Source organism: Pundamilia nyererei, unplaced genomic scaffold, assembly GCF_000239375.1.
Source record: "Pundamilia nyererei isolate P.nyererei 1_Seehausen unplaced genomic scaffold, PunNye1.0 scaffold00153, whole genome shotgun sequence".
In the NCBI taxonomy this organism is placed as follows: Eukaryota; Metazoa; Chordata; class Actinopteri; order Cichliformes; family Cichlidae; genus Pundamilia; species Pundamilia nyererei.
The window spans coordinates 528455-548013 of record NW_005187554.1 but is presented as its reverse complement, the minus strand read 5'-3'; the positions used below and the strand labels follow the sequence as shown (position 1 = coordinate 548013).

The 19559-nt window shown below is 36.6% G+C and overlaps 1 protein-coding gene across 1 annotated transcript in view; it reads right to left on the bottom strand.

Moving 5' to 3' along the window:
- Nucleotides 1–6236: 6236 nt before the first annotated feature.
- The window catches only part of rgs8 (regulator of G protein signaling 8), a 26249-nt gene continuing 12926 nt past the window's right edge, over nt 6237–19559 (bottom strand). The window contains exons 2-5 of the mRNA XM_005745059.1: nt 13327–13440; nt 11658–11719; nt 7950–8116; nt 6237–7369 (exon numbers count right to left, since the gene is read on the bottom strand). Coding sequence (XP_005745116.1) covers nt 7175–7369; nt 7950–8116; nt 11658–11719; nt 13327–13427 — 525 coding nt within the window. The 5' untranslated portion in view covers nt 13428–13440 and the 3' untranslated portion in view covers nt 6237–7174. The remainder of the gene's footprint in view (nt 7370–7949; nt 8117–11657; nt 11720–13326; nt 13441–19559) is intronic.

Below are 19559 nucleotides of genomic sequence, written 5' to 3'. Positions count from 1 at the left end.
CAGGGATTCACTATCAAGAAGCCATAATGATCTTTAGCTTGTCCCAAGCCATTTTGTCTTGCAGGTGCCATAAAATGGAAACTCAACCTTTGGAAACATGAATATATTTACCAAATGTTTTGACAGGTCAGTAATACATGTCACAAAAATGGCAGAATCCATTAAGGAACAGAACTGGGCCTAGGAAAAAATAAATAAATAAAATAAAATAAAATAAATCAGTCAATTTCATAATAAACACATTACGTTTTCATTATGCATTAAATACATTCCCATATTAAAACTACCCCATTACTGTGTTTGTACGTGATATTACTGTGCTGTTTCATCTGTGAGCTGGTTTCTTGTCTACCTGTTACATAATAGAAAAATATTTTGGGGAGTAAACTCTACCACACTCCAAATCATTTGTTCAGACCTAATTTGAGTTGTCTAAAAATAAAGTGAAGAGCACAGTAGAGATACAGACAGTCCCCTCTAGATTCAATACTGTGCTAATGATAGAGGCCAGTGGTATTATAAACCCTTTCAGAATGCATTCCGTTTTACAAGTGTGTGTTTGTATGTATATGTGTGGTGTGTGTATATTGTGAAAATGTAGACTGTAATGAGAGCTGAGCAAGGTTATCTGGCTGAGCTGAAACAGATTTCACAGCAATGAATAACATATGATGCTCCCCCAACAAAAGCACCTCCTGCAGTGAAATGACAGACTTGTATGTGGTCCTTTACCAGCAGAGCATGCCTTGGAGAAATCACTGCTAATCATTAACTTGAAGCTGGATGGCTTTGTTGTTTTCCCCGCTGTATCCCCACGGTTGGGTTGTGAAATATCAGGCCCAGACAACAACACCGTTGATATTTGACTCTTGTCAACATCACATGCACACAGTATGAATGTACCTGCTACCTTGGAGATCCTAACAAACAGTCAGCAATGACAATATCAGAGAGCAGCAGGTATTATTGCTCTTACAGGCTGTTGTAACTAAAAAATAGGAGCTGACACACAAATGCATTAGCTTATATAAAAAAATGTTACAATTTGATTTCCAAATTACAAAAGAACATGCTTATAGCCGATATAATGCTGTATCACTGTGAATTTAAAATAAATCAGCGTTTTTCTTGCTTTGTGTTTAGAGTTGGACGTTAAAGACAGCCTCATTCACACTGGATCAAAAATATGAATATGAAAATATCAACATCCGTGTGACTAGAAAAAAACTGTGGGTTGCTCAATGATTGCATTCAAATATTTTTGCTTTCATTCACAAATAAATAAGCAACCAACTGGTCACCCAGAGGTTCATGTGAATACTCTTGATTGGAAGGCAATTCAGTGTTTCACCTGGTAGGAGGCAATCAATCACTATCCTGCAGCAGCTACATCACTGGTTGTGGAGACATTTCAGTTTCAATTCTGAGTCTGGCTGGACCAGAAGTGTCAAACATATTTTAAATCATGGCCCACATACAGCCCACTTTGTTCTTAAGTGGGCCGGACCAGTGAAAGTCCTCCTTCTGTTACATTTAATCTATAGGATAACTCACCTTTTCTATAAGAAATGGTTTAATTTCAACAGCACTATTCATTCTTTTTCCTTTTTTTGATAAAGTAACGCTATTGTTCAAAAGTCCAAAATCTATGCCCTCCTTCACTCATTCAGTGGGTTGGACTGGAGTCATTGCGGGGCCGATTTTGGCCCCTGGGTCTTATGTTTAACACCACTCTGACTGTAAGTATGTGAATATCTGTGTAATGTGAGTTTCTCTGCATGTACATAGTAACAGGTTTATGATTTTTGTAGATTTTTGCCATTGTTATCTTAAACAGATTACTTATAATTGCTAACCTGACCACTCTCAGCTACAAACAGACAGTTTATTGCACCAAAATTGCTTTGGTGTGTCAAAATGGCAGCTTAATTTGAATAGTCACAGACTTCGTACCCATCTTTGAATAATTTTAAAGGCAGCAAGTTTGCAAGTTCCTGGTGTCACAGCTTCCAACCACTCATGTGGATACGCATTTGTCACTGCTAAATGCTACAAAAAGAAATAATGTATGGCACTTTGATAAATTAAGTGTATATTGATGATGTCACTGTATTGCTGTGAAATAATGCATTAATGTTCCAAAATCCAGCATTTACAAACAGTTACATCAAGTGTGTTACATAAGTTCATCATCATTAGGCGCCCTTTCCTGTGCCTTTTTTTAGCACAAGCATTCACCCGATGTCAAGGAGAGCAAGAACAAAATGCCACAGACTAAGAAGTCTATTGGATTGGGAAGTGCTGTAAATGTTTAATCCTAATGGCTTGCTTACTTGAAAAGTGATTAAACAACTAATAGCTTAAATGAACAATAAACATATTGTGTTATTAAAAAGTAAGGAGTTAGTTTGTATTATGTTAGTCTCAACACTGTTAACAATTAATGTATAATATATTCCTTCACAGTAACAACTCCAATCCCCAAGTTAGCTTGTATCTCTACTACACATTGTTGGGTCTGTGTAAAGTCGGGTGCATCAGTCTTTCCTTGTTTTGATGTATGGGATGAGGACTGAAATGCATAGTAAATGTACCATAAAAACAAAACACATGGCTAAAACATTCTGTGTTCCAGTAATTTTGTATTTTTTGTGTTCCTGCACAAAATGGATCTTCGCGTTTATAGTACATCTCCCATTACCAGTGAAGGTTACCTAATAGAAACAAATGTTTTTTTTTTTCAGGTTGTTGCAAAACAGGCAATCCAATATGCTTTGTTGTTTTCCCGACACTGCTTCTGTTGTTTGTCTCAGGGCTGAACAGGAGGAGTAATTAAATGTTCTCTCATCCTCACCATTATCCATAGTCAGGGCAATGCTTCGCCATGGGTATTGTGCTTACTATTGATTAAGAGACTAGAGAAATACAGACTGATTGAGAAACAGAAAATATATTTTGAAGTGAAAGAATAGATGGGAAGATAGGAGAAGATTATAAAATGAGCCACAATTTGCCGTTTGTTGCAAACCACCCAAATTATCTTTGTAGAGCAACAACTGGTCAAGACGCATATAAAGCCTTATGATTGTCCTGTACATTTACTGTAGAAATCTAGTTTCTGCACAGGGACTCACATGCCCCGATATTATTTTTTTTCTAAAAAGTGCATGTTTGCCTTTTAGACAAAATATTCAATTTTTACACAAGTACAATGCTTTTACAGCTGCAAGAGCACCAAAACAGGGCTCATAATGGATCGCTTCGAAAGCTCCAGGAACACCTTCACGTAGTTTACTCTATCTCTTATGTTCAATTACATTACTGTAATTTACACTTTCATAACCACAGACAAGACTGGTCATAATGTGTTGAGTTGATGCTCTGCTTGCAGTTACTTCCGTTGTGAGATATGCATTGACTGCTTGCAGTCTGCTGGCCCAGATAGGCTTGTGTTGTGTCTATCGAGCAGGGCACTGTCCCACATTCAGACTGCTCTTCATTCCCAGAGTGACTAACACATTGACAACAACAGTAAAGTAAATGGATGTGTAATGGGGCACTCGGGCGACTGCGTCACCCGAGTGCCCCAAATACAAGGTATATGTGGTAGTTTCAACTAAGTAAAAATAGTATTATGAATGTTTGACGATGCTTCTGCTCTTTGCTTATTTGCTTACTTTTAAAAGAAAAAAAACCTAAGTCATCTAGTCATCAGTCATCATATGAATCACTGCTGATAAAACTTAAAAAATCTTACTTAGCATAGGATGAGAGGTGAAGATGCTGAGCAAAGTTCTCCATACCTAACCCATCAGCACGCATTTTAATTTAGTTTAGAATTGCAGTAGTAGTTATTGTGAATTAAAATGGTCGACTCTGAGTTTAATAACTGGTAACTGTAATTCTTGAATGTGATCATCAAATAATCAAATATCAAACATCAAATGATTATAGAATAATTCTAAATGTTTTGAAGTATCACTGTTCTCTGGACAAGGATGTTTATTGCTAGAAAGAACAAAATGGAAATTGTTGATGTGGCTGGGAATTTCAAACTCAATATAAAAAGTGGAATTAAAATTGATCATGACATAAAGTTTGCATGTAGCTGTTTGTGGTTCAGGATGTTTGTAGGTTAGTTTATGGCATATACATAAGAGTCCTATTGCTTCATTTTTAAAATTAATCATTTAAATTTAAAGAAATAAAGAAATGTATGTTTCTCTTCTTTATTCAATTACATTCAGCTCATTTACTTCTTTGAATTTATGTGAGAAAGACTGAAAAGTCATTAGCACATGTGCTCAATAGATTGTATTCACTGAATATTTAGCATGCAAAGTCTTCTAATACAAAAAGCAAAATTGAAACAACCAACAATTTTGCAATTTTGAATCGGTTCTTCAAACATTTAATTTTAACAGAGGTGTGAATCATGCAGATGGAGAAGTGGCTTCTCATTAATTAGAAATGTTTTGGTCTGCTTTCATTGCTGTTATAAAATGGCTGGGAAACGAGGTCAACCCGTCTGTCTGTGTGTCTGATCAGTGGATGAGTGCATTTTCATAACTCTAATACCATTTTGGTATAATGAGAATGAAGTCACACAGTGCAACAATAAATGCAGATTAACTTTTTTAATGCAAAAAGAAGAAGAGGGAGATTACATTCATGTGGAGCACAGTAACATACCATATATGGCAGTATGCTTTTTTTAGTCTTTATCCATTTTCTGGCATTTCAAACAGGCTGGCCTATGTGGTACACATGCACTAAAGAAAATATTTACCACTCTTTAAGTGCTCAGGGAAGTTTTGCATTTAATTCATTTAAAGGATTGGTAGGTTAAGGAGCACATCTAATGCAGAAACACATCAAATGCTGAAGGAGCACACTGACATATTATAAATAAAGTTATCTGCAGTATTTGTTTAACATACTGTACATGTTTAAGAATATATAAACAGTAAATCTGAGTATTGCATCATGCAGAAAACTATTTTCAGCAAAGATTGGATGGAATTCAGTGGAAGAGTATCAGCAGGACATTGTATTTCACTGTAACCTTGATGGAACGTCTGCTGTTTATGCTGCTTTTTTTGGTTAATTAGGTACCAATCCATTATAGAATGGAATTTAAATTACTCTTTAACTCTACTTGCAAACTTTTTTGCTAGTCGATAATCCGTAAAAAACTCATTACAGTTCAGTAACACATTTTAAACCGACCAAATCACCAGAAATGATGAAGGGAATCTCATTCGGGAATCTTTGACTGCCTAAACAATTTTATCATTTAGAACAGAAGTGAAAGCTAAACTCTGCCTGTTGAGCTGAGTGAAATGAGCTGACAGATTACCTGCAGTTTAAGATACACAGTATTATGCAATAACAACATCGAAGTGCAATTGATTATTTTGGCACAGTTTCAGATATTAAGTGGTCACTCACTTAGTTGTTCATTGTAAACACACAAACTACCACAGCAGGTATACTTACCTGCATACAACAGTGTCTATTTCACAGACGAGGTAAGACAAGTAGTGGCAGGGCTGAGCAATAAAGCAATAATGATAATTACCACAATATAGTTTCCTCAGTGATAAAATATATCAGAAATATTCATAAATCCAGTGAACTCTTGAAAAGAGAGAAAATAAAGCAGAGAGACCCTCTTCCCATTGAAAAAGACACCCTGCACAACATTTGTGCTGCTTGCTGTGACCCATGTTTTATTGTGATAGCACCCTCTACTTGGCAGAGTAATATAATGAAAGCAAATAAGAAGGATGACGCAGGGCTGCAAAGTCCACAAAGAGAGGGTTGGGAATAGATGTATAAGATGGAACAGAACATACAACATGTAGGCCACCCAGTGACTTATATATAACCGGTGCTGTTTATTATCCAGGAAAACTTTATTTATTAAATTATTATATAAATTTATTTCAACCAATGAGTACTTGAAATGTGTTGCTTAAACCAACACCTGGTTTCTATGTGTAATAACCATTCAGGTTAGGAACAGTTACTGGTTGTAATATATGTAAAAGAATGTGAACGGGCCACAACCAGACAAATCATTTATTTTGCTATGAAAATTCCTACAAATTTCTGACCAACTGCAATCACGGAGGTAAACAAAGGTGCGATGAAAGAAAGAAAGAAAGAAAGAAAGAAAGAAAGAAAGAAAGAAAGAAAGAAAGAAAGAAAGAAAGAAAATTCAGTTATAAAAAATAAAATAATAATAACTCAGTTTTAGTTTTATCTGCTTTTTGCAGATCAGTCCAAGTGGCCACATCATGACTACTTGGACTGGACAAGTCAAATTTGGGAAGTAGGCAGCTGGTGAGAAAAAATAGAGTTGGGTTAGGGCCAAAAAGCTTCAGATTCAGGTTGCAGAATGTTCACTGTTAGGATTTTGAAAATTCACAGTGCACAACCATAGTAATCAGTCACACACACACACACACGCGCGCGCGCGCACACACACACACGTACACAGATATGTTCTTGGTCATAATCCAACTACTTGCTGTGATATGAAGTTTGGTGTCTGGTCTCTCAAGTCTAAGGACCATTGTGAAATCACAGGTTCACAGTTGGTCACAACTGTACGTCCATGTAGTGATCAAGCAGTAACAATCCAGAGGTGCACATGGAGATTACCATAAAGGTTTTCTTTTGCTTTTAGGACTATTTGAACAACTCATTTGATTTCTTTATTGACTGTAAAGTTTCTTTTCTACAGAAATGCATATATCAATTCAAACCACCACTTACCAGTCTCTATTTGAGTCTTTTATTTGAGTCTATAGCCTATAATCACATAGTGCATGAGGGATATAAAAATAAATAACTTACATAGCTAAAGAACTAACAAAACATAGCAAATATTGTGATAACTATCATTATTGCATGATACTGTACTTTTATTTTGATATTTCAGACAGATTGCTCAGCAAACCATTAGCTTATAATCATCCACACTCATTGTATTGTATATTGCAGTCCACAGAGACACGTTTTATCTAGAGGGATTGCATGCATGGAGCTGGTGTTGATAAAGGAAACAGTCAAGCAGGTCACCCCCATCCTTGCAGATTCACAGTATTAAGAGATTTCAAAGGATAAATGATCTACAGTAAAGGTCCAGTTTTATTGCCACTGTTTGTCAAACAGACCTTCGTTGTCCTCGCGCTTGTGCCCTGTTGACTATATCCTGGTACATCTTGGACCTGAGAAACCGTGGGTAGGAGTCTTTCTCCATGAGGCTGTAGATTTTACCTTGGACTTCATTGAGGCTGGTTGGGGTGGGATCCGCCAGGCTCTGCTTAGTCTTCTCCCTGGTACGGTAGTCAATGTTAATCTGCCAGGACAAAGAGAGGAAAGAATAATTTTGAAGAAAAGAGTCATTTACTTTCATTAATGTAATAGTCAGTTTGTTATAATGAATAATAAAATGTCCCCCTTAACTACATGCATGAACCTTCTCTGACGTCTTCTTCTTTTCCTCCTGCCTGGCAGCTCCATATGCAACATCCTTTTCCCAAAATATGCACTATCCATACTCTCCAGTATATGTGCAACCAATCTTGGTCTTATCTCTCTTTGCCTACAAACTTTGTCTACAAACCACTCAACCTGAGTGGTCAGTCCCATCTTGGTCAGTCCCAGTGGACATCTTAGGATCCTCAGCGCTGCCACCTTTAGTGCCAGCTTCTGTCTTTTTGTCAGTGACACTGCCAAACCATCATAGCAGGTCTCACTACCATCTTGTAAATCTTCCCTTTCAGTCTTGCTGCTATCCTTCCTTGTCATACATCACTATCCTGTTACCATGATAAGAATCTTTTAATTTCTTTTGACTGGGTTTATCATGGGTTTAAAGTAGTGAATCATGGGTTTAAAATTAATAGTCAAGTCTGTAGAAAACTGCATTAACTCACCTCTCTTGGTGCCTGAACCTCAACAAACTCCTTAAATATCTTGTTTGCTTTTGACACCAGCTTAGCTGAGCTCTTGATTTTTTTGTAGTCTTCACAGGCCATCCAAAACTCAATATTCTCATCACTGAATTCTGACTTAAGAAATGTCCGGAAAGCTGCCAGCCCATCTGAGAACAAAAAAAAAAAAAAAAAAAAAAAGAATCAAAAAGTTAAAGAATGTAAAATATAAAAACACATAAGACTCACGTTTCTGTACAGCAGCTCATTTTACCCTTTATTATCTTTTGGTGTATGATGAACATAAGCAGGAAATTGTATTATAGTTACAGCATAAATAAATCAGAACAAAATATTCCAACAAAGAGAACACATTTTTGTCAGCCAAGATAAGTGAGTAATTAATGTGCTCCCTGTTGACATTATGAGAAGTGGGGCATGTTTTTCTATGTGCCTGTGTCATGCTGACATGTCATTTCCACCCTTTCTGCTGTTTACCTCTTAACACAGTGCAATGCAGCAATACTGTTTTGATTGGCCTCGAACAGCATATACGCTTACTGTGGTGCTTAAAAATTTGTAAACACATTACAATTTTTTGTTCTACTTACCAACAAAAGCATGAGAAAAAAAATCTTACTTTTTTTTTTTTCCAAAAAAAGGCGAACTCAATTAAACCAAATGAGACAAAAAGTATCACACTTCATTTATTTGAGGATGACTGACAGAAGAATATGTTTTCTGTATCATTTGGGACCTCGTTCATCACAAATGAGTGCGAGAACTGGAGCTAAACATTTCCAGTAAAAATCACTGTTGGATATCAACTTAATGGACATTTTGCCATATTTGTCTCTAAACAAGTATAGGATGATGTCAGGTTTTTGCACATGAACTGTTACGTTTAGGTCGTTTTGCAGATTTTTTGTGTTATTTGAAGGTTGTTTGTAGATAAATGAAACAAAAGCAAACCTGTTTTACGTTAAAGATACACGAGCAATCCACTTCTATGGCTATATAAGCACTAACAAGCACATAGGCACAATTCTAGGTTCCTGTTAGACACCATCACCAGACTTCTTACCCCTGCTCAATCTGGTTTTCCTACCATGACTGTGATTTTTTTTTTTTTTTTTGCTGGTAAGGTCAATGGTATCAGATCACAGTTCAAGCCAGGAACCTTCCAATCTGTCCAAGTGTCTCAGCCCACCCCATTGTCTGAGTTTTATCCTATTTCCATGACAGATCTGCCAGATATAGTTTGCATATGTGCACTTCTTCATGCCCAATTGATATTCGTTGCAAATGAGGTTCTACTTATCACCTCCACCTCCTGTCCATTATCAGCCTGTCTCTATCTTCTGTGTGCATGCCAGATTTCTTTAAAACAGTCACTGTCATCCTTTTGCTTTAAAACCTCTCCCCAGATCCCACCATTTCAGACATTTACAGCCCATTTCGAAACCTCCATCAATTTGCTAAATCCTTAAGAAAGTTGTGGACCATAAGTTACATATTTCTCCTGTCCTAACCCTTTTAGACATTTCTGGTACAGAAACATTAACGTTTTTTTCCTCTCTGTATTTTTTCTCCTAATCTGTTATGCATAAAAAAAGGTATTGCTTGTTATTTTGTTCTAACAAGTCACATATAGCTAACAGTGCCCACAGGTTGAATGCATCCAGATGAAACACACAGTATTCTTTTTAAAGCAAATTAAGGTTAATACCTTATTACAGGAACATCCAGCACTCTGTTCCTATTGATTTAACATCACTTATGTAATCCAAATATGTGTGTGTTTGTATCTACATTTTGTAGTGTGCTGCTCTAATGCTTGGTCAGTGGAAACAGGATGCACAGGTGCATCACGCTCCCTGTGTCTAGGGAAATCCTCTACATGTAGTTTTGCCTGGGAAACATTATTTTGTTGTGTGTCAAACTGATGTGTTAAGTCATAACCTCAATTTTAATGAAGCTGTTCAAGTGAGTATGACTTTTCAAGACTACCATTTGTTAGCCTAGTGTTATGGAGTTCATCACTGAACAAAACTGGGATGCAGCTGTTGCCACCCACCCTTTGGACTCCAACGCTTATTAATTTTTGCAAAAATCTTGTCCAAAACACGCTAATAACTACACGCATATTACTGACTTGTTAATATTTCAGTGTCTATTAACTGACAGCAATCTTAAAAGTGCAAGTAACACCGTGCAACAAGGATACATTGATTTGGATAGCACTTCAGTTTTGGTGTATGTATGAGAATTATGGTGTGTTTTAAAGTCTTGTTCTTTATTGTCTTTGCTGATGAAATGATGAGGAAACAACAGGAGGGAAATATGTGTTTTTTAATCTGCCAGGTTTGTAACTGCTCATAAACCCTGGTATCTTTCACCTGGAAAAGCCCTAAATTGTACCGTATGTAAAGATGAATGAATTTCATATAATTGTACTAAGAACAGAATTCACAGACACCCAGCTAAAGCATTCACCTAGCATTTCAATTAAAAAAACAAAAAAAGAGGGTAACTGTGGATTGACATTTAGTTAGCAAGGACACTAAAAATAAAGATGGTCCTGGGTGAACTTTAAAAAAGTGAAATGATACAATGATGGACACCCTAAACCTTTCCTGTAATCGAACTACTGGGATAATCACGTTATGGTTTTAGACATTCATCATTCACCCAATATCCAGCAGTTCAAGCTCACTCATGTTTGGTTATATTTATGTATAACAAAACAATGATTTTAATTATTTGAGACAATATTTGGCAAATTAATTGGCAAAAAAAGACAAACAAATAGCTAGTTATAACCTCATGTGTTTCTTTATCAAAATTTTTTTTTACAGTATTTCTCTCACCTTGCTACAGATACTGACACATTATTGCCACAATCATTGGTCATATAACTGGACAGGTATACAGTGTTTTTATTACCATTTTTAGGGAAGCATATGTTGTAAATTGTGTGCTTGATCTATGTACATGTATGCATACGTACAATAAGGAAGACAAAGCTGTCAGCTCATCAAATGTTACTTGGGGGTCAACAGTCCCAAAGGTATCATTAAACTCATCCAGTACTAGTTGACTGACCCAAGATTTTGAGTTGTTCCAGGAAACGTGGAAAGGACCTCAATCAGCCTAGATTAAACATTCACTTCCTACAAACGACGATTGATTTCTATATCAGTAAAAAAAAATTGATTTGACCTTTGAGGTTCAGCAGAACACGAGCATCCTAATTGTAGGAGGAAAATGTTCGAATTTGATTTGAGTTGATCCGACTCTCACCAAATGAATGTGCCCTTTACTCTTTTAGTTTAGAGTTTTCTGTCAAAGATGCTACGTCACATGGCTTGTCAGCAGAAAATAAATCCATGACCCATTTGTGCAGACAGACATGTGAGTTGTGAGTGCGTGCTGCTGTCTTTTTGGTCCAAGGGGAAGGTCAAAGACGAGGATGTGACTCATTATGCGGCACGGACTCTTAACAACAAAGAAATGACACACTTGGATAACATGGGCTTGAGAGGAGAACAGTAAAATTTGTTTTTCCTGAGTGAAAAAAGGAAAGTATTAAAGAAACTGGTAGGGGCTTGTTTACTTCTGTATAAGGTGGCTTTCATTTTCTTGGGGCTGGCTATGAGTGTTCTGTGCAGTATGAACTGTTCCCTCAGAAAATAGAAAGTGTTCACTTACACTTATGAGTGAGGAGGCTATCGAATGATTCAGACCATCGAACAACTTCATCGGTTGATAGTCTGATGGAGAGAAAGACAACAAGAAGTGCCTCAATTACATGCTAATCAACAACTATGCTTTAATGCATTTTGAGTCCCCTGCAGTGTTTTATATAAATTCTTGAATGGCAACTGAGTTTAATGCATGATTAATTCCTCCTCATACTAATTCTTCTTCTCAAGGCCATAAAATATTTCAAATAACAGGTTACTTTTAAAGATTGGAGGAGACAACAGAGCTACAATTAAATGATTAATGTCTTCCACAGCATGTGCAAAGCAGTCTGAAATATTTTAAAACAATGCCACAAGTTACTTTAGTGAGGATGTGTTAGAACATTTGACAGTGTACCTTTTTTCCAACTGGCCAAAATAATATTTACTTGATTACTACTAGCCTAAGTGCAAAAAGGTCTATGTTAAACCGACAATTATGCTGTACAGTTTGCTCTGTCTGTGCTTTCGGCTCATACAGTTAATGACATTGAGAAAAGATTTTTAAAAAATGGGGTATTTATATGTATATATATATATATATATGAAGATAAATATGGAACTCAATGTCCATTTATATGCAGCAACATGTAAGTAAGTAATCTATATATGATTAAGGGACTGTGTGTTTCATTGTCAAAAGAATAAAAATCATAAAAAGTGGCATGCAAGATTAAATTCAATGAAATACTTTGTAAGCAGATCTATAAAAGAGGACTTTTTCATTTCCACCATGAATCTGTATTTACATGCATTATGGTGAACCTGTACATATGAGTAACATGCACCTGACAAAGAAATTTCTTGGACATGCTTTAAAAAAAGACTGGAAGGTTGGCTAGATCAATTCACACGGCTTGAAATGCCATCGCCTAACATACATTTAGAAGGTTACTGATCCAACATTAAAGTTTTGATGTAACCCCAAAGTACAGTAAGCTTGACTTCATAATATGTCATATGATATAATGTAATTTCGAGGCCGTAAACACAATTTGGAAATACCAAAAATGGTTATATTTAACATTATATAATATTATTATATTATTTTGATATATTACATGTCATTGTGGTGAAATTAAACTGACCAAAGACAATGTTATAAAATGCTATACATGCTATAAATTTCAGCCAGTTGATAGGTGAGTGCTAGGCAATGTGATGATATCATAATATCTGATATAGATAAGAATCAGACAGTTTCGAAGCCTAAAGTGCATTTGTTTGCCAACTTAGGTTGGGCAGACAAACAAATAATGGTTTAGTGCAGCAGTAACATTCATATAGTCATTACAGCGGGACATGCACTGCTGAAGTTATCTCCTCTAGTAAATGCCAAGGGTGATTCTTGCAAATATGTTATGACTTAGGACTTGCATTAATAATAATAGCTATAATAATAAAAATAATACTTGTGTCATTCTCAGAATGTATAATACTTTTGCCGACATACTGCTCAAATGGAAAGCAATAAATTACATTCATATCACCTCAAATTAAAGGAAGTCTTAAAGGCAACTTTTCCTTGAAAGGTCTGATAATTCTAATTATTTCACACAACAACAGGTCAAGCACAAAAATAATTTGTAGTCTTATAAAACCAACACAGGAAGGCTTTTTTCTGGCAAACTCACTTCAGACACCTGGCTGTGGTTTCGTGGGCTGGAGGCAGGAATTCTGAGAAGTCATTGTAGGAGTCAGATTTGTGGGACAGGCAGCCTAGTCTGGTCTTCATGGTGCAAATCTTGCTGAAAAAGAACACAGTATTTAATGGTTTTCAATATTTTTTTTTAAATCATGAAAACTGACTTTTGCATCATTTTCCACATTGTCTTGGTACTTTGCAAGAGTCGCCACTTTATGTAACACTACCTGCATCAGGACTGAACCTGTGCTCCAAAATCATTCACAGCACTTTAACCACAACACAACTCCAACCTTCTCCACTGGACCCCCTCCCCCCAACCCCTTCTTGCTTTTCCCTGTGTCATGCTATTTATAATATACCAGAAACACCTCTGCTATCAAGAACCTTGCTCTTACATAGTTGCTGTTGCCAAGGTGGCTAATCATACGTTTTGTCTTTGCGTAATTGGGCTGTTCCTTCAGATGATGTATTTATGTTCTCAAATGTTGATGGATGGCCTGCTGAATAAGCTGATCATAAAGAAACAAGATGCAGGCCAACTGAATCCAAAAGACAGGACTAAACATGGACAACAGGTGCAACTCCATATGCAATGGCTCTGCCTCATTCAGAATGAAGCTTCAAACATCACTGATACCCAACTTCCCTTCCTGAGAAGGTGTTTTGGTGTGGCTGTATAATGCACGTGATGCAAAGTTTAAAATGATTTTCACAGAGTGTGAAAAGTAAAGATTTTTTTTTCAATTTTTCTGATCATTTTACCTGCACTATAGATAATAAAACAAATAAAAAATGTATTTTTGCCGCTATTCTGCTCATCATCTTATTTATTACCATTAAACCAATCACAGTGATAGAACTCCCACCCAATAGCTAGGCTTATTTGTGATTTCTCTATAAATGTATCATGTTTATAGTATTTAGATGACCATTCAACATGTGGGGAGTCTTTAAAAGCCCCACTGTGTATTAACACTCACCCCACCCCCATCGCCCACACCCAACCCCCAACAAAAGAAAAAAACAGCATCTCTCATGGACCACACTGAAACAAACCATATCTCCATCTCTCATCACAGTCTGTCCTGTTTCATTTGTACACTGCTGCTGCCATGTACAATTTGTCACTGTTCTGCCTCTGGGACAGATGGGTCACTCCAGATGGGGCATGGTTATAAAGATGCTGTTTTTTAAAAGTAAGTCTATACGGATAGTCTCAATAAACTGTTATTAAGTCTCAGTGTTGTCATTAGTACTACTTACTTCCTTACGTAATTTTAACTGTAAATCCAGTGATGTCTGTCATCACTGAGGAAAAGACGTACCCTAACTAATAATTCTATGCTATATTTATTATATATTATATATTTGTGTAATTTGACTTTCACCATGTCTTGATATTGTAGATCATTCATTAAATTTCAGATTTTAATTTTCATAAAATACTTAGTTTGCTAACTGGAAAAAAGCTAAACTAGTTATCTATCAGTTGTTATACATTACATGAACAAAAGTACTGAGCTACCTACACGTTACACCTGGAGAAGCTGCTCTGCCGTGGAAGCTCATACTACGAAGCTCCCAGCACACAGTTTTTGTCCCGATGTAAATGCCAAGAGGAGTTTTGGAGAAACATTGATGACTTTATGTGGCTTTTTTTCTTGGTGACTGAGTTGTTGTCGTTGGTAAACACTTCCACTTCCACACATACATTTGAGCATGGAACACACAAATGGACTTATTGTTTGCAAATACAGACTCAGTGACTAGGTTCTTGATTCTATTCAACTGTGGCACCTTTGTGACTGAAAAACCTTGAATCCAAAGATAAAGAGGTGCGGAAAAGTATCATTGTCCCTACCGTCTTTGACACTTTACCAGATGACTGCATGACTTTTGTTTTATCTGTAATAAAAGCCAAATAAAGTCACTCTTTGTTTGTTTCCAGTCTTTCAGCTGATCTACGGTAAACAGCTGCTGACAGTAGCACGTATTTGGGTAAAGATTTGTCTTGTCCACTCACTTTGTTGCAGTGTTACATCTACAGGATGTTTGCTTGGCTTTGGTGATAGTTCTGGTTTGTAAACATTTCCAGATTGGGCTACTTTATTAGACACTGTTGAGCTTTAGAATGACTCAAGCAGCTTGTGTCTCCATCCTTCTTTCCATTGTAGTAGTCCATCCATCATAAAAAGCCATTATCCCAGTTTAGTGTCCCTTTTTCTTTGATGATATCAGTGCAGCAGAGGAGTTGGAGCACTGGATTGTTTTGATGTTTGGACCTTGAAGTGGGAACATTGCATGAAATGTACTGTTTATTAGCTGACCGAAATCCATTTGCTGGACATAATGGGCTTCGTCCACCACATGAATTCCAAAGCTCTTTAAAATATCACTTTTTGTTTTCCATCTATCCACTCGTGGGTGTTTTGAGGGGTTGCATGCATGTAAGAGAGTGTACGTTCACTTATGTTTGGGCTGCACTAATGCAGAAGGTTTGTGGTATTGCTATTTAATGAAATTTGTTCAGCACTCTGCCATTAAGTGGAAGAGTTAAGCCAGTGAAATAAATCTATGTTCACAGAGGAGAACATGAGGTTACAAAACAATCAATGAAACCTAGAAGATTGTGCACTGACAGATTTGTTTGGGTTTCAGTTAAGAGTTAATGCTCTGTCAAAAACCTTTTCTATTCATCAAACGTAAATCTAAATAAAGACTGTAGGCGGGTTGTTTCAGATGCACTGCAGATGTGATGCAGCTTGCCCCAGAAACGCCCAAGTTATATATCGGATGTTATATATAAAACAAATCCACTCAACTAGAAAGGCAGCTTATGTGTCATCTATATGAGTCATAATCTCAAGGTGCACTTAACACAAGGTATTATTGAAAATTCATTTTCAGAGAGGAAAGCTAAAATAATAGGCAGGGATATTTTAAACATGATAGACTATGTATAGACTTGTAGTTAAGTAAAGATCACTAGTGAGGGCTGAGTTGTGCGTCAGTAGTTAGGAACATTAAAAAAAAAGACTGATGTTAGAATGAAACAAATATAGCAATAACACCAGAAAGATTAAACTTTAAAATATCACATGACAAATTTGTAATGTCATTTTTTAAATCAAAATTGTCAAATTTAGTGGCTGTTAAGCAGCTTTTACACACAATTTCCCCCACAAGATGATGCAAAGCTTTAAACCTATTAACATCCACCAGATTGCTGCCGATTCCTCTGATGCAGTAGGAGCATTTGGTCTCATTAAGCTAAAGAAGCATAGTTTCAGATACTTAAACATACTTCCCTTTAAGCTCTCTTACATGTGTTTTGGCCTTGCAGTTCTTCACTTGTAGGATTTTGATTTGGATCTGCCATATAGGTGAAGATTTCATAAGAGTTGATGTGTATATAAGCAACCAATCGAAATATATGAGGTTAAGTGTTCAATGGTAATAGGATTGGTAAATTCCATCACCTGGATGGAAATGTACATGTGTCAAGTAGCCTTAAATCAGGTGTGGAACACGGAAACATAGATCTATACATTGCAGAAGGTGCTAACTTTTTTTTTTTTTTATCACTGAAGTAATGTAATCACCAAATCCATTTACTTGTGTATATGTTTGATTCAAATCCGTTTTCAGTTCCAAGCTGAAATGAAAGCATAATGTATTTCTATTTAGTACTGTCTGTTATTAAATTCAATTTGGGAATACTTATTCATATTCAGCAACATAATCATTTCTATTCCATTTTAATTTTGACTTATATTATTAAAAAGCTTAGCTTTGTCTCATATTTTCTTGGCTTAAAAGAATAACCAGGCTGTTTCTTTGAGATTAAAATCAAATGTTTTTCACATTTTATTTAATTCTATTAGTGGCAGAGGGCGTGCACAGGGCATTTAGGTGTGTGGAAACAGCAAAAGGTAATGCACATGCTTTCCTACATGAGTAATAAAACAATAGTGTTTATAAGCTCCTCTTTTACAAATATTATATTTGCCAAGCAGTTTGTGGCAATAAATATCTAATGTAATCAGCTGCTTCTTCAATAAATTTCAATAAATGCTGCAAGTAAACCCCAAATCCACTTGCTGCAGGTGCTGTAAAGTAAGAGACCTTCTAGCCAGCAGAGCAAACGGTGCACTGCAGTCAACAGAGTCGTGTTTGCAGTGATGAACTTTTCAAATGTAGTAGCATGGCCTACTAGTAAATCACAAAAGTGTTGTTCACTCAAACAGGTGATTAAGAAAAAGGAAATGAGTGAACATCCTTAGGTGTCAATTAATAATAGTAGTAATTAATAATAGTCTGTGAGTGAATTTTACAAAAGCAGTATAACAGTGAGAAAACTGAGAAGGGTGCACTTAGCAGACATAAACAATGACGCAAAGCTGCAAGACTCACAACAAATCTCACTTAAAATGCTCTCCAAGAGAATGAAGACTAGTTAGAGAATTGATTGGGATTCAATCCATTTTAGTGGTGCACAAGATACCAGAGGTTAGAGCACAAATGGGGAGTGTCGACATTACTTATTTGCTACTTTACTTAACATAATTTGTAGAAACCAAGCTATGCTTTTAAATGGCACTTCCTGCAAAACAGTGCAGTCATTTAATCATCCCCTTTATGATCAGTGAAAATGAAAGGTTATTTCATGCAGATTGCATAATATATTGAACATATTGCCTTTAGATCGCAATTAGTGATTTAAATTGAAACGCATCTGGTCATGAATTCATGTTTGGCAATAATACTCGAGCATTTAAATTTGAAATACTGGCACGTTAGGCAGCAGCTTTCATCCATTAGAAACTATGCATTATAGTTAGATTTTGTTTGTGTGCCCGTGCCATTCTTTAGCAGGCAGAGGCCATCAAGTGAAATTGATAAGGAGAGACATTTATATATTGATAAGCTTGTTTGGTGAGTGATAAAATTGTCAGTATCATGGCAACAGATGCCCTCCTCCTGTCTTTTCTCCCTGCCTCTTCTTTGTTTAGACAAATCTGTATGTCCGTGGCTGTTGTGAGGTACATTCTTCATCTGCAGTATGATGCAGACACGTGCTGCTGCTACCACTGAGCTATTTATAAAAACCCCTGACAAATCCGTGTAGTCAGGGGGAAGCAGTGCATGTTCTATTCAGCCATGCAGCAAGGCTGGCTCCTGGAGGAAGGAGGCTAAAAACAGCAACAGCGCTCGAATGCCTCGGATACACACAAGTACGCCTCGTGAATCTAAAAGTACAGGAAGCATCCGCTAGACTTCCAGTGTCTGAGTTCCCTGGTGGGGTTGGTGGATTAAGATGTTAAAATGTAGATCATGGAAGCTGCGTCTGTGTGTGTGTATGTATATGAATATTCTTTGATGTTACCTAACTTGGTGCAATGCAGGTTTTAAGACGTCTCTCCATGTCCTCGTTTTTGCATGCTGACAAGAAACACTCTGCAGTTCTATACACTGTATGTGTGTAGTATCAGCTTTTAAACAAATCCTGTAAAAAGGGATTAGATTGATGTACATATAGCATATTCATCCAAAGATTTTCTACTAGTCAGCATGCTGGTGTATACTGGTAAAATGCATTTATTTGGTGCTAAGGAGAGGGACCGTATTGATTGAAAAATTTATGTTGTACTATACACTGCATGACCGCGTAGGGTACATGTACAGGGCCCTGGTGACTATGTCGGCAGTGACGCTGCGTTGACGTTAAAAGCAGAGGGCATGCGTGTCAGGTCATCTCTCAAGTTAAGAGAAGATAATCTTATGCACAGGTCACATCCCTGCTCTTGTTCCTGTTGAGTGCCAGTAAAAATAGCAGCCTGTCAAGTTAAAGTTTTATACATTGCTCTTACATTTTCTTCCTGCTTCCGAGCCCATCTCACAGCATACGTCATACTGTTTCGGCACTCTGTTTTGCTAGAAGACACTCACACTTTATTCCAACATTTATATGTTTCCCATTATTGTAAAGTTATTGTTTTCCACCATAGGTTTGTCTTTTCTTGATTGCCACTACTGCTATTCTGCTTCTACTTCTACTTTTAGAAGTACTCTAAAAATTGAAAATAAAAACTCTAGAAATCCTACAATACTGTGTCACCTCTCCAAAGCCAGACATCCATCTAACAACCCATGCATACATCCATACTTGACTGCTTATCCAACTAGGGTGTTGAATTTATCTGAAAGTGTGGTCTCCAT